Source organism: Hylaeus anthracinus, unplaced genomic scaffold (assembly GCF_026225885.1).
Source record: "Hylaeus anthracinus isolate JK02 unplaced genomic scaffold, UHH_iyHylAnth1.0_haploid 11982, whole genome shotgun sequence".
Taxonomy (NCBI): domain Eukaryota; kingdom Metazoa; phylum Arthropoda; class Insecta; order Hymenoptera; family Colletidae; genus Hylaeus; species Hylaeus anthracinus.
In genome coordinates this window covers 4,747,569-4,764,110 of record NW_026534330.1, presented here as the reverse complement: position 1 = coordinate 4,764,110, position 16,542 = coordinate 4,747,569, and the positions used below count along the sequence as shown (strand labels likewise).

Here is a 16,542-nt window from a genome sequence, read left to right as displayed (position 1 = left end):
GTAGTTATTCAAACAGCAATCGTCTTCGTTACTTTTTTCAATAATAAATCATTTATTAACATTATGAAAGATATATAGATTAATCCAAAAATTTACATAAATTACATAATAACAATAAACAAACGAAAGAATGTATATGTTTAATAAAGCTATCGACATTAATCAGAGAAGAGGAATCCATGCGCGAATGGGTAGCCGCGGGCTTCCCTCTCTACTCGCCGCAGCAGAGAGAGACACGCGTCAGGGTGTAGTAGCGCATAGGGGAGAGTGGATCGCGACATGTGCGTGTCGCGGTACGCGTATCCAAAGTGGGGGAAGACGTCCAGTGTCGGAGCTTAGCTTGGACTCCAGCGTGGACATCGATTTCTCGATCAACCGTACCAGGTCATAGCGTAACGACTCACTTCATAAACGAGGCACGTATTGTTTTATCAATCAAAGAACAACGAATGTTTACTTTGAACATTTATTTCACAAGCAACTTTGTGGTAAAAGGATGAAAGTGTACAAGTTGTTCAGAATAGTTTTCCCTAAATGAAACAGTATCTCGAAACTAATATCTTACAAATTAACTTAATCGACCGTAGCAATTAATACTGAAACTCATTCGCTCTCGGAACTTAACGCAATTAACACACGAATGATTTTTGTTCTCGAACTATGATTTTCATATTGAAAATTGCGTTTATAATGAAACTCGAACGTTCAACGATGTTGCTACTTCCAGAGACGGGCAAAGTTTTATTTAAATAATTTATTCATCATATATTTAACGTCTGTAGTGCACTATTGTGTAAGTGTACATTGAAGATGATCGTACAGTTATTAAGATTAGAAATGATTACAGATTAAATATTATTTGCCTTTTATTCGTTATTTGAAACTTTTGTTTAGATAAAAACTTTGCCCATTCTTGACTACTTCTATTGAAAATAGTTTGATCCCCAATCAAAGCATCGATTTGATTAATAAAAATTATTGTCTCTTCCTATCTGAACTTAAACTCCGAAAGATGGCAGATATAGGGCAAAATTTTATTCGAATAATGGATAACGAATACGATTAACGTATAGCAATTTATTCGTGACGTTTATTCGATCGAATAGTTGTACTTTATAATATTTTGTAGTTTTACTTTTCTTCGCTCATTGTGATATATTCAATTCTGTAGTTTAATTTGGAGTTTTTACTTAACGAGTAACCCTCATTCGTTATTCGAATAGTTTATCTAAATAAGAATTTTGCCCACCTCTGAATAATCACGAATAGTTGGAGGGAAGGAGATCCGCTTGCTCGCGAGATAAATATATTCTTACTATCCTTCGTCCTTTGGAAAATACATTCTGGCAAAGATTGCGCAACATTTATGAGGTAACGCACTTTGAACGATATGTAGAATATACTGTGTTTATTCGAGAAATATATTCTAACGCGGCAAACGTCATGTTCATCGGACGAGATACAATCTGTATTCTCTAATAAATTTATTATATATTCACGTTTTCGATTCTTGGCTAGTTTCTCTTTTTTTTTTTGCCAGGCAGCTAATCAGTTGATTCTTTGCTTTCTGCTCGCGTACACCCATTTCTCGTCGACTTTAAGGCAGACTTTGAAGTAATTGACGAAAGGCGATAGTGGCATCCTTGATCCTTCATTAGACAATTTGTAAAATATGAATCTTCCATCAAATATTAAACAAAAGAATGATATATATATACATTTTTAAAATTCTATTTTCATTTTCTGGACTTTCTTCATGTTTAAAACGAAAGAAATTAATTTCAAAAATTCTTGAAATTCACTTTCGACGAATATGTACTTTGAAAGCACTTTGTTTTCAATTACGTCCAATGAAGTTTCAACCGTTTTAGCTAACGAATAAACAGTGGAAATATATTACTCGTACAGGAAACAAAAAATGCTTCAGCGCACTTTGCCCCCTTAACTTATGGTAGTTCTGTTCGTTTGTTCGCGATCGTACAAGCTAATTTCGTTTATGGCTTCGCGCATACGACGCGGAGGATCACAGTTCCTGTTCATAATATGCTGCTTCGCTTTCAGACCGAACTCTTACATATTTAAATGGAACGAGGTCGCGAACATTGAGTCACGAAATCACGGAGTCTGCAACCGAGTCAGACTCAATGTTTCATAATCTCGTTTCGATACACTTGGACCATGCTGTTAGATGGTCAAAATCGATTAGAAGCCTAACTCGCGAGTGCCTTGCCTTCCACACATTCCACCTTCGAAAAATATTTATAAAAAATGTTCTCCCGTGAAGAACGACTTATTGTCAGCACAACTAATCAGTATTGTTCTACGTCAAACTTGTCCAAATATAATTAGGGTTTGTACATTTACCAAGGTCATTTATCACTTTAGGTATAAAGTAATCGAGGTTGATTAAATCATTTGTTTATTTTTAAATGTTTGAGTCAGAAGTAGTAAAATTTAATTGAATGAATGATCCTTAGGGATAAGTGTTTCGAATGATAAGTGACCCATCGCTGATAATATGAAAGTGTGTTTAGACAATGAATTTTCTTCTAATGTAAAACCTTTAACAAAGTGCAAGGATTGGTACAAAATTATCGTATTAATTGCGAAAACTGTAGAGTTTAAAACAAAGGATGCTCTTGTAGATCAATCTCGGTTGCAGACTTTATTTAAAAAAAAGTGGCAAACGTAGTCTGAATTAGTAGATAAATAGGAACGAGTATCACATAAACGAATAAAACGCTATCTATACGAAGATGTTCCTTCGGTGTACATTTCATCTCTTGTACAATCTTCCGGATTCTTAATCGAGTTATCTACGTTTAATGCATTAAAAAAACTCAATTATGATCTATCGATGGTTTCGTTATAAATTATTACCACATCTTAGGCGCTCTTTCATTGAAACAGATCGAGATCTCAACAGATACGCGCAAATAATACTGTAAATGATCGTTATCGTCTTTCTAAGTAACGCATGGCTTACACGCTAGCCCTCTGTAACCCAAACAATCCACTATTTTGACATTAAAAATGCCACGATAAACTATTCTTTCATAAATGAAAAAATCAGGAATTCCGCGAAAAGTATTTTCATTTTCATAAATAGCAAAATATAATTTTAACAAGTAGCAACTTATTAAATTTTATTCTTGTTCTTTCTACATAAATATTGAAAAACTTGTGACCGACGATTACGCCACCTTGTTTGTGGTCCACTTCAGATAATAAACCAAAATGGCCGTCTTTTCCGATCCACAACGGAAAGATAAAAAAAAACAGCCTAAATTTAAGCTTGTCGACCTAAATTGGCTACGTAATAATTGCTTCATAATTTCAATGGTTTGATGGAAGTCGACAATGCTTAAATATATTAGTCATACATGAAGAACTCTAGAAATTCACGAAAGTCCAGAATATTTCCGGCTGCCATTGTGCTCAGTCTATTGGGAGTTTAGAATATCTAAGCATTGTTAACTTCCAGCAAACCATGGAAATGATAAAACGCATTGATATTACATAACAAATTTAAAAGAAAAATATATACCTGGATCTATCGTTATTCCTGGTGAGAACGAAAATAAATTCTGTACCCGAAGAGGACAAATTAAATAGTAAAGGTGTCGTTTCTATGGTTTTTAAGTATTACGAATATTGAACGATAAATTATATCCTCTCATTGCCAAACAATTGTTAATAAACTAATAGTAATATTGGAAGATTTGATCGAGTAGTTTACACCAACACATTTTCATCAGTTTCCAAGGATACATTTCCATGGTAGCCATTTTTGCCAATCACTTTGTTTTAAATTCCAAAATGTATGTTGAGATGCATAAATTAAAAAAAATGTAAATTCTATTGATAGAGAGGGTCACAGAGAGACGTAACACTAGGCTAATACTTAAAAGTTAGAGTAGAAACGAACATAAATCAGCCGCACCGTACGAAAATAATCAATTCACGACGACCTCGGGTTCCCATTATCATTCTTACTCGGGAATCTCACACGCACGTCACGTTACCCATGAAAAATATCCTATCTAAAGCGTCGTTTAGGGCAACGGTGTTTGGCCCGCCGTTTCCACGACTTTCCTCGGCTCCGTCGTCTCCTCTTCCGGTTCCTTCACCTCATCCTCTATTTCCGTTTTGCGAGCCAGCGCGTAGTTTTTGAGATACTCCACTATTTGCATGTGTCCGAAGGTTTCCGCCTCGTCTATCGGTCGTTTTCCCCATCTGGAAGTATTTCTATTCTTTAACGCAATGATTCAACGCCACATACCAGTAATGAAGGTCCAGTATACGCCGCCATTGTCACGTACATGCGACTTTTACTCTTGGACTTGGAACTTTGAAGACTTTACTTTCTCTCGCTAACTCCATTTAATTTTTTTATCTCTTAATTTTGATAATACAGTGGCCAGAAATCTGATTTCCTTTTAATGGAAAATTTAGAGATCCTGGCGGTTAACGTTTTAAAAAAGGAATATAGAGATCGAGTGACTGTTGGGACAGCAATCTGGTCCTCCTGATGGCGCAACGAAAGTAGACGAGAGAAAGTCTCGGTAGGAACCACTGTCGATCAAATTACTCGATATCTGGTCACGAAATTAAGTATGACGACGTTACCTGTCCTTGGGGTCGTGCGGGACTCCGCATTGCTCGAGCAGAAACTCGACGCAGTCGAAGTGTCCTTCACTGGCAGCCAGGTGCAGGGCTGTCCTCCCGTCGTAATCCGACAGCGTCATGTCCATCCCACTCAATCGATGCCTGGAATTAGAGTAGTCGCGTAAATAACTTACTTTAGCTTCTTTCTCCTGAATATCAATAATTTAACCATTTGGGCTCGAGGCATTTTCCTATAGAATCAAATCCCGTCCATTTTTATAATAAATTTCTGTGAAACCAAAAACTCTACATCGAAAAATAAAAAAACATCTACGAACGTTCATGACTCAATGTATTATTATTTCAATTAATAATTAGTTGTATTCTGATGTAAGTGAGTTTGAAATTGTATTAGGTCGTCCCATATGTTCGTGCCGAAGACTGTGTCGAAATTTAATAAAAAACCACAGAAATTTTCTAGTAACGGTATAATGACTATGTGAGAGAGGTGAGAAACTATTGTGAAATGAGACAGATTATCTTTTCTTGTGACGCTTAAGAGTATGTTTCACATATTAATTTGAGAAATAGAAGTATAAATGGCGCGAACTTTTAGGACGACCTAATACTTTTAAATTACGTATGTCGCCCTAGAGGCGCCACCCGAGCGCAAAGGGTTAAAACGAATTCATAGAGTTTATCCGATGAAGATGAGTCCTAGCACGCTCCTTTTTGTTTCAAACCGTCGTATTGGATCAGCCATTTTTATATATATTAACACCCTCATTTAAATTGTTGAACATCTGTGATTGAAATCACCCCATTGCACTGATTCTCGAAAAAAATGGTTGAGATAAAAAAGATTAGTTAACGATATCAATGGTAACTCACCGCCTCATGGCAGTTACGTCACCGCTAGCCGCGCTGAACAAGAGGTTGACGATGGACAGCCCCTTGGTCTCGTACTTGTGTCTCCTCGGGTCCTTCTTGTTCGTCGCGTGCTTTAGGTTGTCGTACCTGTGATCATAGTAGGTGCTACACTAATCGGGACGGGATGGAAAATGACGGGAGACAAAGAAAATAGTCCCAGTGACGTCGGTCGATAGTCGTCCGTGTGTTTAGATTCGATGATGTGGGCAGACATTTTGCAGGCGGATTTTTGTTCGTGCAGGTATGCGTGTTGTGGAGGTTGTGAGAAAAGCAAAGGGAAGGAAATAAATAATTAATTAATGTGTTATCACTAAGTCCAGGTTCGAAATTCCATTTCAACCCTTTCGTCGCCGATCATTTCTATCTTCGAACCCCTCTGTGCGGGAGCCTAAATCACTCATTTACTTCGTATGCTCCTCGAACGCCCATGGGCGTTTCTAACACGCAAAACACTGATCAATCGGATAATTTCTTTCGTTGATTCATGAACGACTATGGCAACGAAAGGGTTGAGTCGGAGATAATCAAACGCGAAATCTCGTGGTGAAAATTATAAACTTGTGCGAGAAATTCTAATTGTTTGTTTCCTTTTCTATAATTTGCATTCTAGATGGTTAGACACAGATGGGCGGAATCTGTATCTGAATAAATATTTATAATAATTAAACTGCGGATGTTTATGTATTTACGACGAATGAAAATATTGGCGGATCCATGAAAATGCGCACAATTGCAAAAATAATTCTTTATACGGATCAATAAACATGAGAATTTACATAAACATCCGTAGTCTACTAACAACCAAAAAAGATGAGCGGTTTCGAGTTTAACTTGAATACAATTTTGCACATCTTTGCCGTTAAGTGTATAAAGTTTTCGTGCAAGTGTGTTGAACGTACGTGTGAAAATTGCATCTACTATCAAAACTATCAACATATCTTGCATTGAAACTAATCGTGTATCGATAAATGGTCTACGTACCTGTGGAAGTTGAACTCTGTGACTAGCTCTTCGCAGAATTGCACGCCACGACACGAGTTGCCAAGAGGATCCAAGGGTGGCGACCACGTGCAAATACCCATTACGTTAGGAATGACCACCAGAAGGCTACCAGACACCCCGGACTTCGCTGGTATACCAACCTACGTTCAAACGTTCATTTTCTTTCACAATACCGCTCTAAAATATTTAGAAGTGAATCAATCTTCCCCACCACTCAATCACGACATTTTATATCTTAGTACTACGAAGTATTCAAAACTCTAACACTCTGTTACTCTAATAGTTTCAAAGACGTTAGTTGAAATATGAATAGTTAAAGTTGTTCTTTAAACATGAAACAACTGTGGTCTCTGGTATCGACTCAATTTTTGAATACTTCATTTCTATTACTTTTCAGATTGCATCCAGTGTACCAATGCTAATCTCCTGTGAGGTAAGCCTTCCTCTGTTCAGCAAAATGGTTAATGAAAAATGTCCTAAGACTTAAAAGGATCAATGAAACTCACCTTGAAAGCGAACTGACCACTGTAGTCGTACATGCCGCAGCTATGCATCAGGCTGAGGACGTCTCGAACGCTGTCAGGCTTCAGGACCTTCTCCTCTGTGATGGGACAAATGCCTCCATTGGCCAAAGTAGCTGCCATCACCGCCATCGTGTCGCAGTTAGCTTCCATAGAGCAGCACTTGTAACGCAAGAACATTGTAGACACTATAACTTAACTTTGAGGCTCTCGAAGAAACGTCTTCGTCTTGGAAGAAGATACACATACTTGGAAGTAGAAGTCCATTATTTCCCGCAGATTACTCTTGTCGGGATAACAGTTGTGCTCCCTCATGTAGAATCCTAAAGCGTAATTCCTATCAGCAGCCTCTCTCTCGGACAAAAAGACAGCATTGTTGAAGCCTAGGTTCTCCCCACCAGCTAGCTTCTTGAAGTAGTTCATGGCGAAGTCGAACTTCTCGGCTAGAGTCATTTCTGGTTTGATCAGAGACTTCAACAGGGAACAGACCAGTATCGCGCCGGCGTTGATCATGGGGTTATGGGGTTTCTCTGTCGAAGAAGTTTCGTTTTCAAGTGCAAATTGTTGCTTAGGTTTTAATGGAAGATAACCGTGAACTATAGTAGGAGTTTCTGACTCGTGCTTTTTTACATATATGGAAGAACATCCAGAATAAGCTCAAAAATAACGTTTTTTAACGTTTCGCTCCACGATTAAAATCAAAATTATAAATTTCTCGTGTTTGAGAATTTATTTCTCAAAAACTAGAGAGGGTGGGTTTTTGCTATTTTCTGAGAGTCTTCTACGTATCCTTCTCGACATACAAGAATATAGAATCAAGAGTTTTAGAATCAATAGAAAGTCAAAGTAAACACTTTGGTGATGTGGCCAGATTAGAAGGCAACCTACTGTTATAGTCCAGCACCAACTCGTTAAAGTTTCGTCCAGACGGTTCCTGGCCAACATATTGATGTACGACTTCCTGGCCTAGCCTGTCCAGAGCAATGGCGTAGGTCAGAGGTTTGCTGCAGCTCTGCAGGGTGAAGGGAATGGACGTGTCGCCGATGCTGAACCTCTGTCCATCGATCGTGCAGACAGAGACGCCCCAGTAATCCGGATTCATCCTCGCCAGTTGTGGTATGTAGGAGGCGACCTTGCCCTCGGAGTTCGACTTGCATTTCCAATAGAAGTCCTCTATGTGCTTGGTGAAACCCGACCAGTCAGGAATGATGAACTGGTGTCTGAACGCCCTCGAAATCAGGACTATGTTGGGATTGATGACCCTGAAATCGGAGCGGAAATGTCTTCGGTAGATAGAGGATCGTATAACGAATATGCAAGGGCAGGAGGCTAATTGAGGAATTGGTAGGAAAAAAAAAAGAAAGAAAAGGGATAAGGAATAAGAGATTTAATTTTCAAATGATTTAGAATATACAGTCCAGTATAAGGACAGAGTTAGGGATTTCCAAATTTTGATCTATAGAATGTCAGATTAAGTGATGCTATATCCACGAGAGATTTCCAAGGGACATAGTTAACTTCCTTCAGCATGTAGCCACTGCTGGTGAAATTGTAGTAGTAGGAACTAGTATTTCATGATAATTTTATTGTTTCAGGATGGTTCGAGGTAGCAATAAAGACAGAATGTATGGTGCCACAGAGATTAACAATGAGAAGATCCATTCCAATTTAATACAGTATTCCTTGTTTATTCTAGAGACGGCAACCAAACTGATTGCCAATAAAAAGGATAATAAAAATAATTAAAAAAGGAGATTGAAGTAGGAGTCGTTTACCTTCTGAACTGTTCCTTGTTCAGCTTCTGCGTCTCTGGCGAGATACCCTCGTGTCCCCCCCTCAAGTGCTCTTTCCGCAAATTGTCCGTGAATTCTTGAAGTCTGGGGTCGTCGTTTCGTAAACCGGTCGTCCTCAAAGCCTTCGAGCGAAAACAAGATAATGTAGAACGTAACGAGAGCGTCTAGCCTTGACCAGGGCCACCCGGACTAATTGACTCAGGTTCGCGGTGGCTCGTTAGGGGTGAGATGGAATAGTTACTCACGGCCAAGAACTTGCCAATCGGTAGAAGACCAGTCTCCTCGTTTTTGAACATGTCGAATAGCACATCCTCGGCATTTGTCGCTTGGTCCTGGTCTCTGGTACTGGAAACATTGAAATAATGGCGAATAAATTGGCAGGTGGTAATTTTAATGAAACTTTATAAGAGCAAAAAAGTAATTGTGTTGTTCACAGATTCACAAAAATCAAGTAGTCGAAACGTTGCTAAATGATACGCTTGTTTTCGAAACTACCAATTCTAATCTCGATTGAATCACGAATATCAAACACAGGGAAACGATTACACATGCAAACAAAGGCACACGCCAAAAAGCTATCTACACTGTCGAAAGGTATCTACGACAAATATGCGACAAAACTCCGAACCATAGAGGCATCGTAGAACTAGTACACAGCCACGATAAATTTACTCTTCCTATCACGAGACAAGCTAAATATGTACTGCAACTATACATTCACCGATAGGTTGAACAAAGTGTGATCGTATAGTGCTAATTTACGCGCATCGTCTGCTCGTGACGTCCCTAATTAACAAGTTTTCGTTGACGTATTCATCAGACGCATTCATAACTCTACTTTTAAATCTTCTTAACCCTCTATTACATGAATTTTATTTTCGGGTATTAGTTATTAATTTGACCATGATTTTATTTTCTAAATAAGAAATTATTTCTTGGCTTAATTGATCCAGAGACCTTAGACATCGCCATAACAAACTATAATTGTTTTTATTGCAGTGGAGGGTTACCATTTTTCAAATCCTCCGAAGTCCATTATGAGTTGGACTTTGATTTATTAACGTTTTATTAAGTAGCAGGGCCTATAGTCTTGTTTAGATATAATACAGCTTGTTTCAGATGACAAAAGCAGTGTTCACGGCGACGTTCCATTTTTAGCTGGCCTGGACCAACCAGTTAGCCAGCTGTTTTGTCTTTTTTTCTGCTTATCTTTAATATTCATGTATGTATAACCGAACCCCATAATTTATCCTTGTTTTGTCTTTGTTTTCTCACATCCAGTTCCAGCTATATGCTGATGACATGTCGCGTACGCAGCACTATCATCGACATCGCAGGAACAAAAAGAAAATAAAAACATAGAATGTTTATCTCAGAAGTTAACAACTTCGTTGAGGTATAGATTTTGAAAAAATCATTTGTTCTTGAATATTTGGAGTATCTTTGTGGAAGATTGCTTTTGTTATTTTATTATTCCTGGATAACATTTAATTATCAATGAAATCTAATGTTTATACTCGCAGTGAAAACTGAAGAATAGGAAAATTAAACAAAAAATATGCCTTAATTCTTCATTAATTCAATATGATTCCAGTATCACGTTTTTGATAACTTCCAGCAAATGATTGCCCCCTCCATGCACTACAATGCGTAATACAAGGTCTGATAGTACTCACTACATGTAGTGGCTGTCATGAATGAAGCTGTAGTCGCTGGAAAAACACAACGAAAACGAGGATCAATACACGATAAAATTAGGTTCGTTACCTAAGGAATCGCGCCAGCATCACTTTGGGCTTGTGAACACCATTCTTTTCTATCCAGATGGAGCACGCGACCTTCGACCTGATCGAGTATTCCTTCTCGCCTTCCAACGGGACTAACTCCATATTTCCATTTGAGATCTTATCATCTTTCTTCTGTATGCCAGGCATAACGATGCTTTCGTTCTTCTCCCTCTTCCACTTTACGATTGCATCGATGACTCAGTCTTGTATTTCTTTTTGAGAAGAAGTCGTTTGATAGTTCAAGTAACCAAGGTGGAAACTCGTTTAACGCTTCGCGAACGATCGAGAGCGTTCGACGATTTTTCTGCGATCGATATTGCGTTGCTTCGCTACCTCGTGTGTGCAAAATGGAGGAAGACCGTGTCTTTATAGCGTTCGCAAAATGCGAGCTTGCGACCCCCCTTAGAGAAAAACATACGAGCCAAAAATAGTGCAGGTGTCAGTTGGTCAAGCTAGATTTTCAATACTTCCGGTAGCAAGCGGGTTCGTTAATTGAAAATCTCAAGAAACGTTGTTGGTGGTTTCGCATTGCGCAAGTGAGAACACATTAGAGTGGACTGTGAACCAACGCTAGGTTTTATATGTGCGTATCTAATTTTTTTTAAAACGTGAAAGATTAGATGGGTTTGCTCTTTGGATGAATGAATCAACAGATTAGGAGAATATAAACCTTTTTATTTAATTTTATTAGATTACGAGGGCATGAAATTAGATCGAAATTAATCAAAATTAATCAGCAAAATTATTCGTATAGATTGTTCACTTTTCAATTTTCCTTTTCTTTGACAAAACGAACATGAATTTATCTATCTAGTTTCTTGGCTATCCAACGTTTGGCTATGCTCAACGTTTAAAAATTCCTTGCCAGCAAATATTTCATACGAAACTGTTTCTCAACCGAAGAATACAGTATTGACTCGAATTGATTTTCTTATTGCGCGCAAAAGTAATATAATTTACGGAAATTACGAGGTTGAACGTGCAAATTGGCGTGACGAACACCGAATGGTAGATACCACCTATGGTTGGACGATCGATTAGATTCAATTAGAGTCGTGTATGTCCGAGTGTTTCTAATAACATTGTTCTTCTCGAACGTTACCGAACGTACAAAAGATATTTCCTCAGATTTATCTTTTATTTCTCAGAAAATATCAGCATTCCTCGTCAGTAAAGTTACGCGCAATTTCCCCCGCCATAAAATTTCATCCGTTAAAAAATAAAAAACAGCCATACAACAACATATAGAAATACAAAATATATACAAAATATATACAAAAAATAAAAAACAGCCATACAACAACTCTCTAAATCTCACCGAGGCCAATTGTTATAAAAATCAGCGACGTCCTCCATAGAGAGTCCAGGGAAGTTGAAATCGTCCATCGATTTCCGCTCGGAGGTCGATGGTACTTGATCGAACACGTCCATCACTCTCAGAAATATCGAGCTCGATTTCAACGTCCACTTCAACGCGAGACTCTTCTTGAACGCGCGATCTTCCCGCGAAGATCCTCCGTTTCGTGATCGGACAATGTTACGGCGAACAATGAGCCATCGTCTCCAGAACGTATTTAAATGCGGAGCGGCATCGTTGAGACAATAAATCGCGATACTTGGGGTCGGATCTATGAAAATTGACGGTTCTCATCGATAAATGTAGAGGAGACACCCAAGCACGAAGGGAATCTTTACGGTCGTCGAAGTTTTATAGAAATTGTAGAGGAATAGTTAGAAATAGAGATGAAATGTTTACTTAAACGAAGGTAGGTTAGGAATAAATTTAGAAATAAATAAGAAATAGGTTGGAATAGATTAGAAATAGTTTTTACAGCAGAGATAAACCATTATCCATTCCAGAGAAACCCAAAATATTATTAAACCTCTTAACGCTACTCTCACTGTAATTTTCGTTATACTTTATTAATATTGTAGATATCGAACAGGGCCAAAATGAATAGTCATTTACATTTTTATTTGGAAGAATTAGTTCTAGATTAGTTTCACTCCTGGTCATTTTAAACGTCGCCATACGTCTACAATTATAAAACGTGTTTACGGTGTACATAATTTACTACACACTCCGAGTACTGCCTACAGGCTTGAGATTGCTGTTCAACCTTGTAATTGCAATGTTGAAGTGGTAATCGATTGCACAATTCAGACAATAAATGAATAAGTTCGCCACTCTAATTGAACTTCAACTGATACGTGTAATAGACCAATTGCTTATACGAAGCGCCACAAACGTCTGCGTTGCTTATTTAAAATAAGGCTAATCATTTATCTTGTTCTCTTTAGTCGAGGAACAATGAAGAAATAGATACGCGCATTGGGCGGTGCACAATGGGGAACCAATGAATCCGATGCAATCATTAATTGACGGTTCTCAATCTCAAATCTTTAGACCATCTCCATCTTGCACTAATTGTATTTTTATTAATTTTATTTATTTGAATTACTTTTTTATCAACCCTTTCATGGCTGCATTCGATCGCAAAACTTTATCTCTTTCCTTCTTGGTATTTGAACTATCGATTACCGTAATTAATATTTATGAATTCATAGTTAATTACGTCAAAGATCACAATAGAATATTTCATTAATTTTCTAATCCATCGTCATCGTTATGCCTCGCACGCTTTGTATGTCACTCGGAACCTAGTCTCCCGTTATGGTTCTCCTTTAACAGTCGAGGGCATGCGCAATTCGCGAATCATACGCATAATTACGTGTCGACTTACACGCTCGAACAAAACACCGAGTCGTATCGCTTAATTGCTGCACTCTGCATAACTGACAATGAGAACTCGCATTCTTCATTGTCTAACTATGCAGAAACTACTCAGAGTGACACTGACGGATTAGGGTAACGTTTGACGAACATTCATAGTCACGAAATTAAATTTAAGGATCCTTCGCTTGTCTCAGTTGAAATACTTTTTGGGGAGAAAAGTACGTAACCTTTCAAATTTAAACTTTTCTTGCTTATCGATGTACTCGTCAAGATATTCCATGATTTTTTTCGTGCTATTTACTGCAACGCTGCTCAAATTATTAATAACAGAGTGAATCCTGTCTAAGAGGCACTCTCGGATTTTAACGGAAACGGATTTTATACAGCTCGACGTCTTACGCACTCGACGCCTCTTAAACAGGGTACGCTCTAACCGAAGTGACCAAAAGATTCTAAAACGAGGAATTTGATAAATAAATGGAAGAATTTCGAACGGAAAATTACAGAACGCGATTTTGTTATGATTTCACGAAATTGTCAGCTCGACAAGGGGGAAGGGAGGGAGGGCGGGGGGGGGGGGAAGGGTGTAATAAGTAATTGCAAGGGTAAAGAACGTGTTCGTTACCGTGTCTGCGCGCGTTCTAATTCTAAGGCACTTCCGTAAGCGGCGTCCAAGTATTTTAAAATTCCAAGCTTCTTCGACGCTGGTACTGCGGCTCGTCTCTGCAACCAATCAATTCCGTCGTGGCAATCAGAATCCCTGTTGCATCATTGACGTCATCGAGAACCATATGTTTTTTAACCGACTTCGAAAAGGTGGAGGTTACTCAATTCGACATTTTTTTTTTTTTTTTTTTTTAATAGATGTTCAAAAAAATACGATAATTTCAAGGAAACGTGTACGCATTGAACGTATCAATATAATCGTTTTCTGTCGTGTAAAGTACTGTTCGCGTGCGAGAAGAGTGCATTTAGTAAATTTTGCATCCTTCTAATGACGGCTACGAAGAAATTTGTAGAATTTCGATTACTAGTCTAATAATAATGATTGTAATGAACGTGGAACGTTGCGATGGTCCGACGTCATTGTGCTCCCCTGGCACCCCTAACACAAAATGCTCCCGAATCTTTGTAGCGTGCAAAAGGGTGCAAAAGCGACCATTGCCAAGCATGGCTGTATTGATCTTTCCATGAATCGACCCCTATAGTGCTCTAAGCCGAAACCTGCCACGTGTACCCCTAATACGGATCAGTAGGACGCGCGCCCGAAAACAAAAACTTGAGAAGCGCTTATCCCTCGTGGCGCCAGGCTTCCACATTTTGGGGAACCCCTTCTATTTGGGACCCTGGGTAGATCTGGGATAGATCTACATATAGGAAAGTACGATTCTACTTATTAGAGTAACATAGCTGGCACAGTTCTCACACAAATAGATTGAAAACTTAATTTTAGGGGGCCCCCTTGATCAGGTCCTTAGGTAGATGCTTTGTCTATCAGTAGAACGATACATCACAGATGATTGACAGCAACGTAGCTTGCTAAAAGACGCTTGACAGTGATCGGATTAAAGTGCGTCGCTCGCAGCGGCATTCGAGTATTTTCGTCGCTGAATTAGGCCACTGCCGCCACCCACGTGGACGCCAAACGTGAATAGATTTAAGCAGAGTACGGGTAGATGGATCGATACTATTATTTTCGCAAAAATCTACAAAATATCCTACTAACGAAATCCGTGGAACAAAGAGGATAGAACTGTCAGTCCTTGATCCTCGAGGTCAATCACTGAGTCCCTTCACCCTCTTTGCTCTCAACCTGTAATCTCCCTTCTAAACCAACTCCCTATTACCAACTAGCTTCTCTGTGCAACTGTGTTAATCGTACAATTGTTGAAGAAATCGCAACGACGTCGTTAAACGCATTATATCAATACAGAAGCGGCGAATCCTTTGCAAACAAGGCTCCTTCTTCAGCCACTCGATAGTTTTCTCCAGTTTGCACTTGAGCTCTTTATTTTTCAAGTACCACGCTGTCAGTTCTATGCCCTTTGTTCCATGAGAATCGTAAAAGAAAATCGACATTAATTGGTTTAGTGTCAGAATAGCTCTAGATCGAAGGTTGAGGAATCGCATCTTGGAAACATCCCTTACGACATCTTACCACAGTCAGCTTTCATTTATTTTACACTCCTCGTCACCAAATTGCGTCGTTGCGCTATCTGAATCCGACAGCTATGAGTCTGACTCGTAGCTAGCACGTTTTGGCCCAGGTCCGAGCCAGACTCGTCGATCTATCCGAATGAGTTAAAGTTCAATATCAATTCATCTTCTCTGAGATCGAGGCAACGATACCTTGAAGTCTACTTAATTTCTTCATAAATTCATAAGCTCCCAATTTGCGAGATACACACATGATCCTCTTATCGATTCAGCAAGGAAAAGGTTAAAAGGCACCCTCGTGGATCAATAGAGGGGGAACCGAATTTCTTGCAAATTTTATGGATCAATAATCGCAGCACTAAGAGTTCTTCGCACCTTGTTGCTGGTATGGAGCCTCCTGAGCCCGTCAGCTCCAACTTTGACGATCTTCAGCATCCTCGAGCCCCTGACGATCGCTCGTAGACGACCTGTCTCGTTGAGGAGCACGCGGTGGAGGATTGGCACACTTGGTACGGCTTTGACACGCACGCGTACGCACGTATTATCAGAGACGGTGTCGCGATAGCGCGACCCTCGACGTCCCGGCAACTAGGAGTTACTGCGGTTATTATAAGGGACGTCTGCCAGGGGAGAGGCCAGCCACTTGGGGCACATGCGCGATTTAGACGCGGTGTTCTGAATTTCGCAACACACTGTATGTACACTGCGGTTTTTTTTTTTTTTGTTTGTTTGTTGGGAATCAAACGCAGTGGACTATCTTCGGCCTGGGGCGAGGGTGCTACTGTTTCCGCGCGAGAAAAATGAACGTGGGTGACGACTTGGGCTACTTTTTTAATACGTAGTAACGACACAAAAATTTGTTCACCTGAATCGAATAAAAATAGTAGCGAAAATGGGGGAATAAATGAAACCAACTTACCTGTTATATATTAAATTCAGATAGACACTGATACATGTATAAATGAGATCTTGACTATCTACTGTAGGTAATTCGTATGAACAATTAA

General features: G+C 39.1%; 1 protein-coding gene across 3 annotated transcripts; it reads right to left on the bottom strand.

Moving 5' to 3' along the window:
• Window positions 1-448: 448 nt before the first annotated feature.
• Window positions 449-16,410, bottom strand: LOC128886066 (glutaminase kidney isoform, mitochondrial). 3 transcript variants are annotated; one of them, XM_054140612.1, is made up of 12 exons: window positions 15,911-16,410; window positions 14,004-14,101; window positions 10,531-10,566; window positions 9,100-9,199; window positions 8,837-8,976; window positions 7,950-8,323; window positions 7,311-7,591; window positions 7,047-7,223; window positions 6,520-6,680; window positions 5,500-5,643; window positions 4,630-4,770; window positions 449-4,236 (listed from the first exon to the last, which is right to left on the bottom strand). In XM_054140612.1, the coding sequence occupies exons 1-12, from the start codon at window positions 15,968-15,970 to the stop codon at window positions 4,056-4,058; spliced, it is 1,893 nt and encodes a 630-aa protein (XP_053996587.1). In that variant the 5' UTR covers window positions 15,971-16,410; the 3' UTR covers window positions 449-4,055. The 3 variants fall into 3 exon arrangements, with proteins under 3 accessions (XP_053996587.1, XP_053996588.1, XP_053996589.1); XM_054140613.1 differs by having other exon boundaries at window positions 5,500-5,625; XM_054140614.1 differs by lacking the exons at window positions 10,531-10,566; window positions 14,004-14,101; window positions 15,911-16,410 and adding an exon at window positions 10,622-10,804 and having other exon boundaries at window positions 5,500-5,625.
• Window positions 16,411-16,542: the final 132 nt, after the last annotated feature.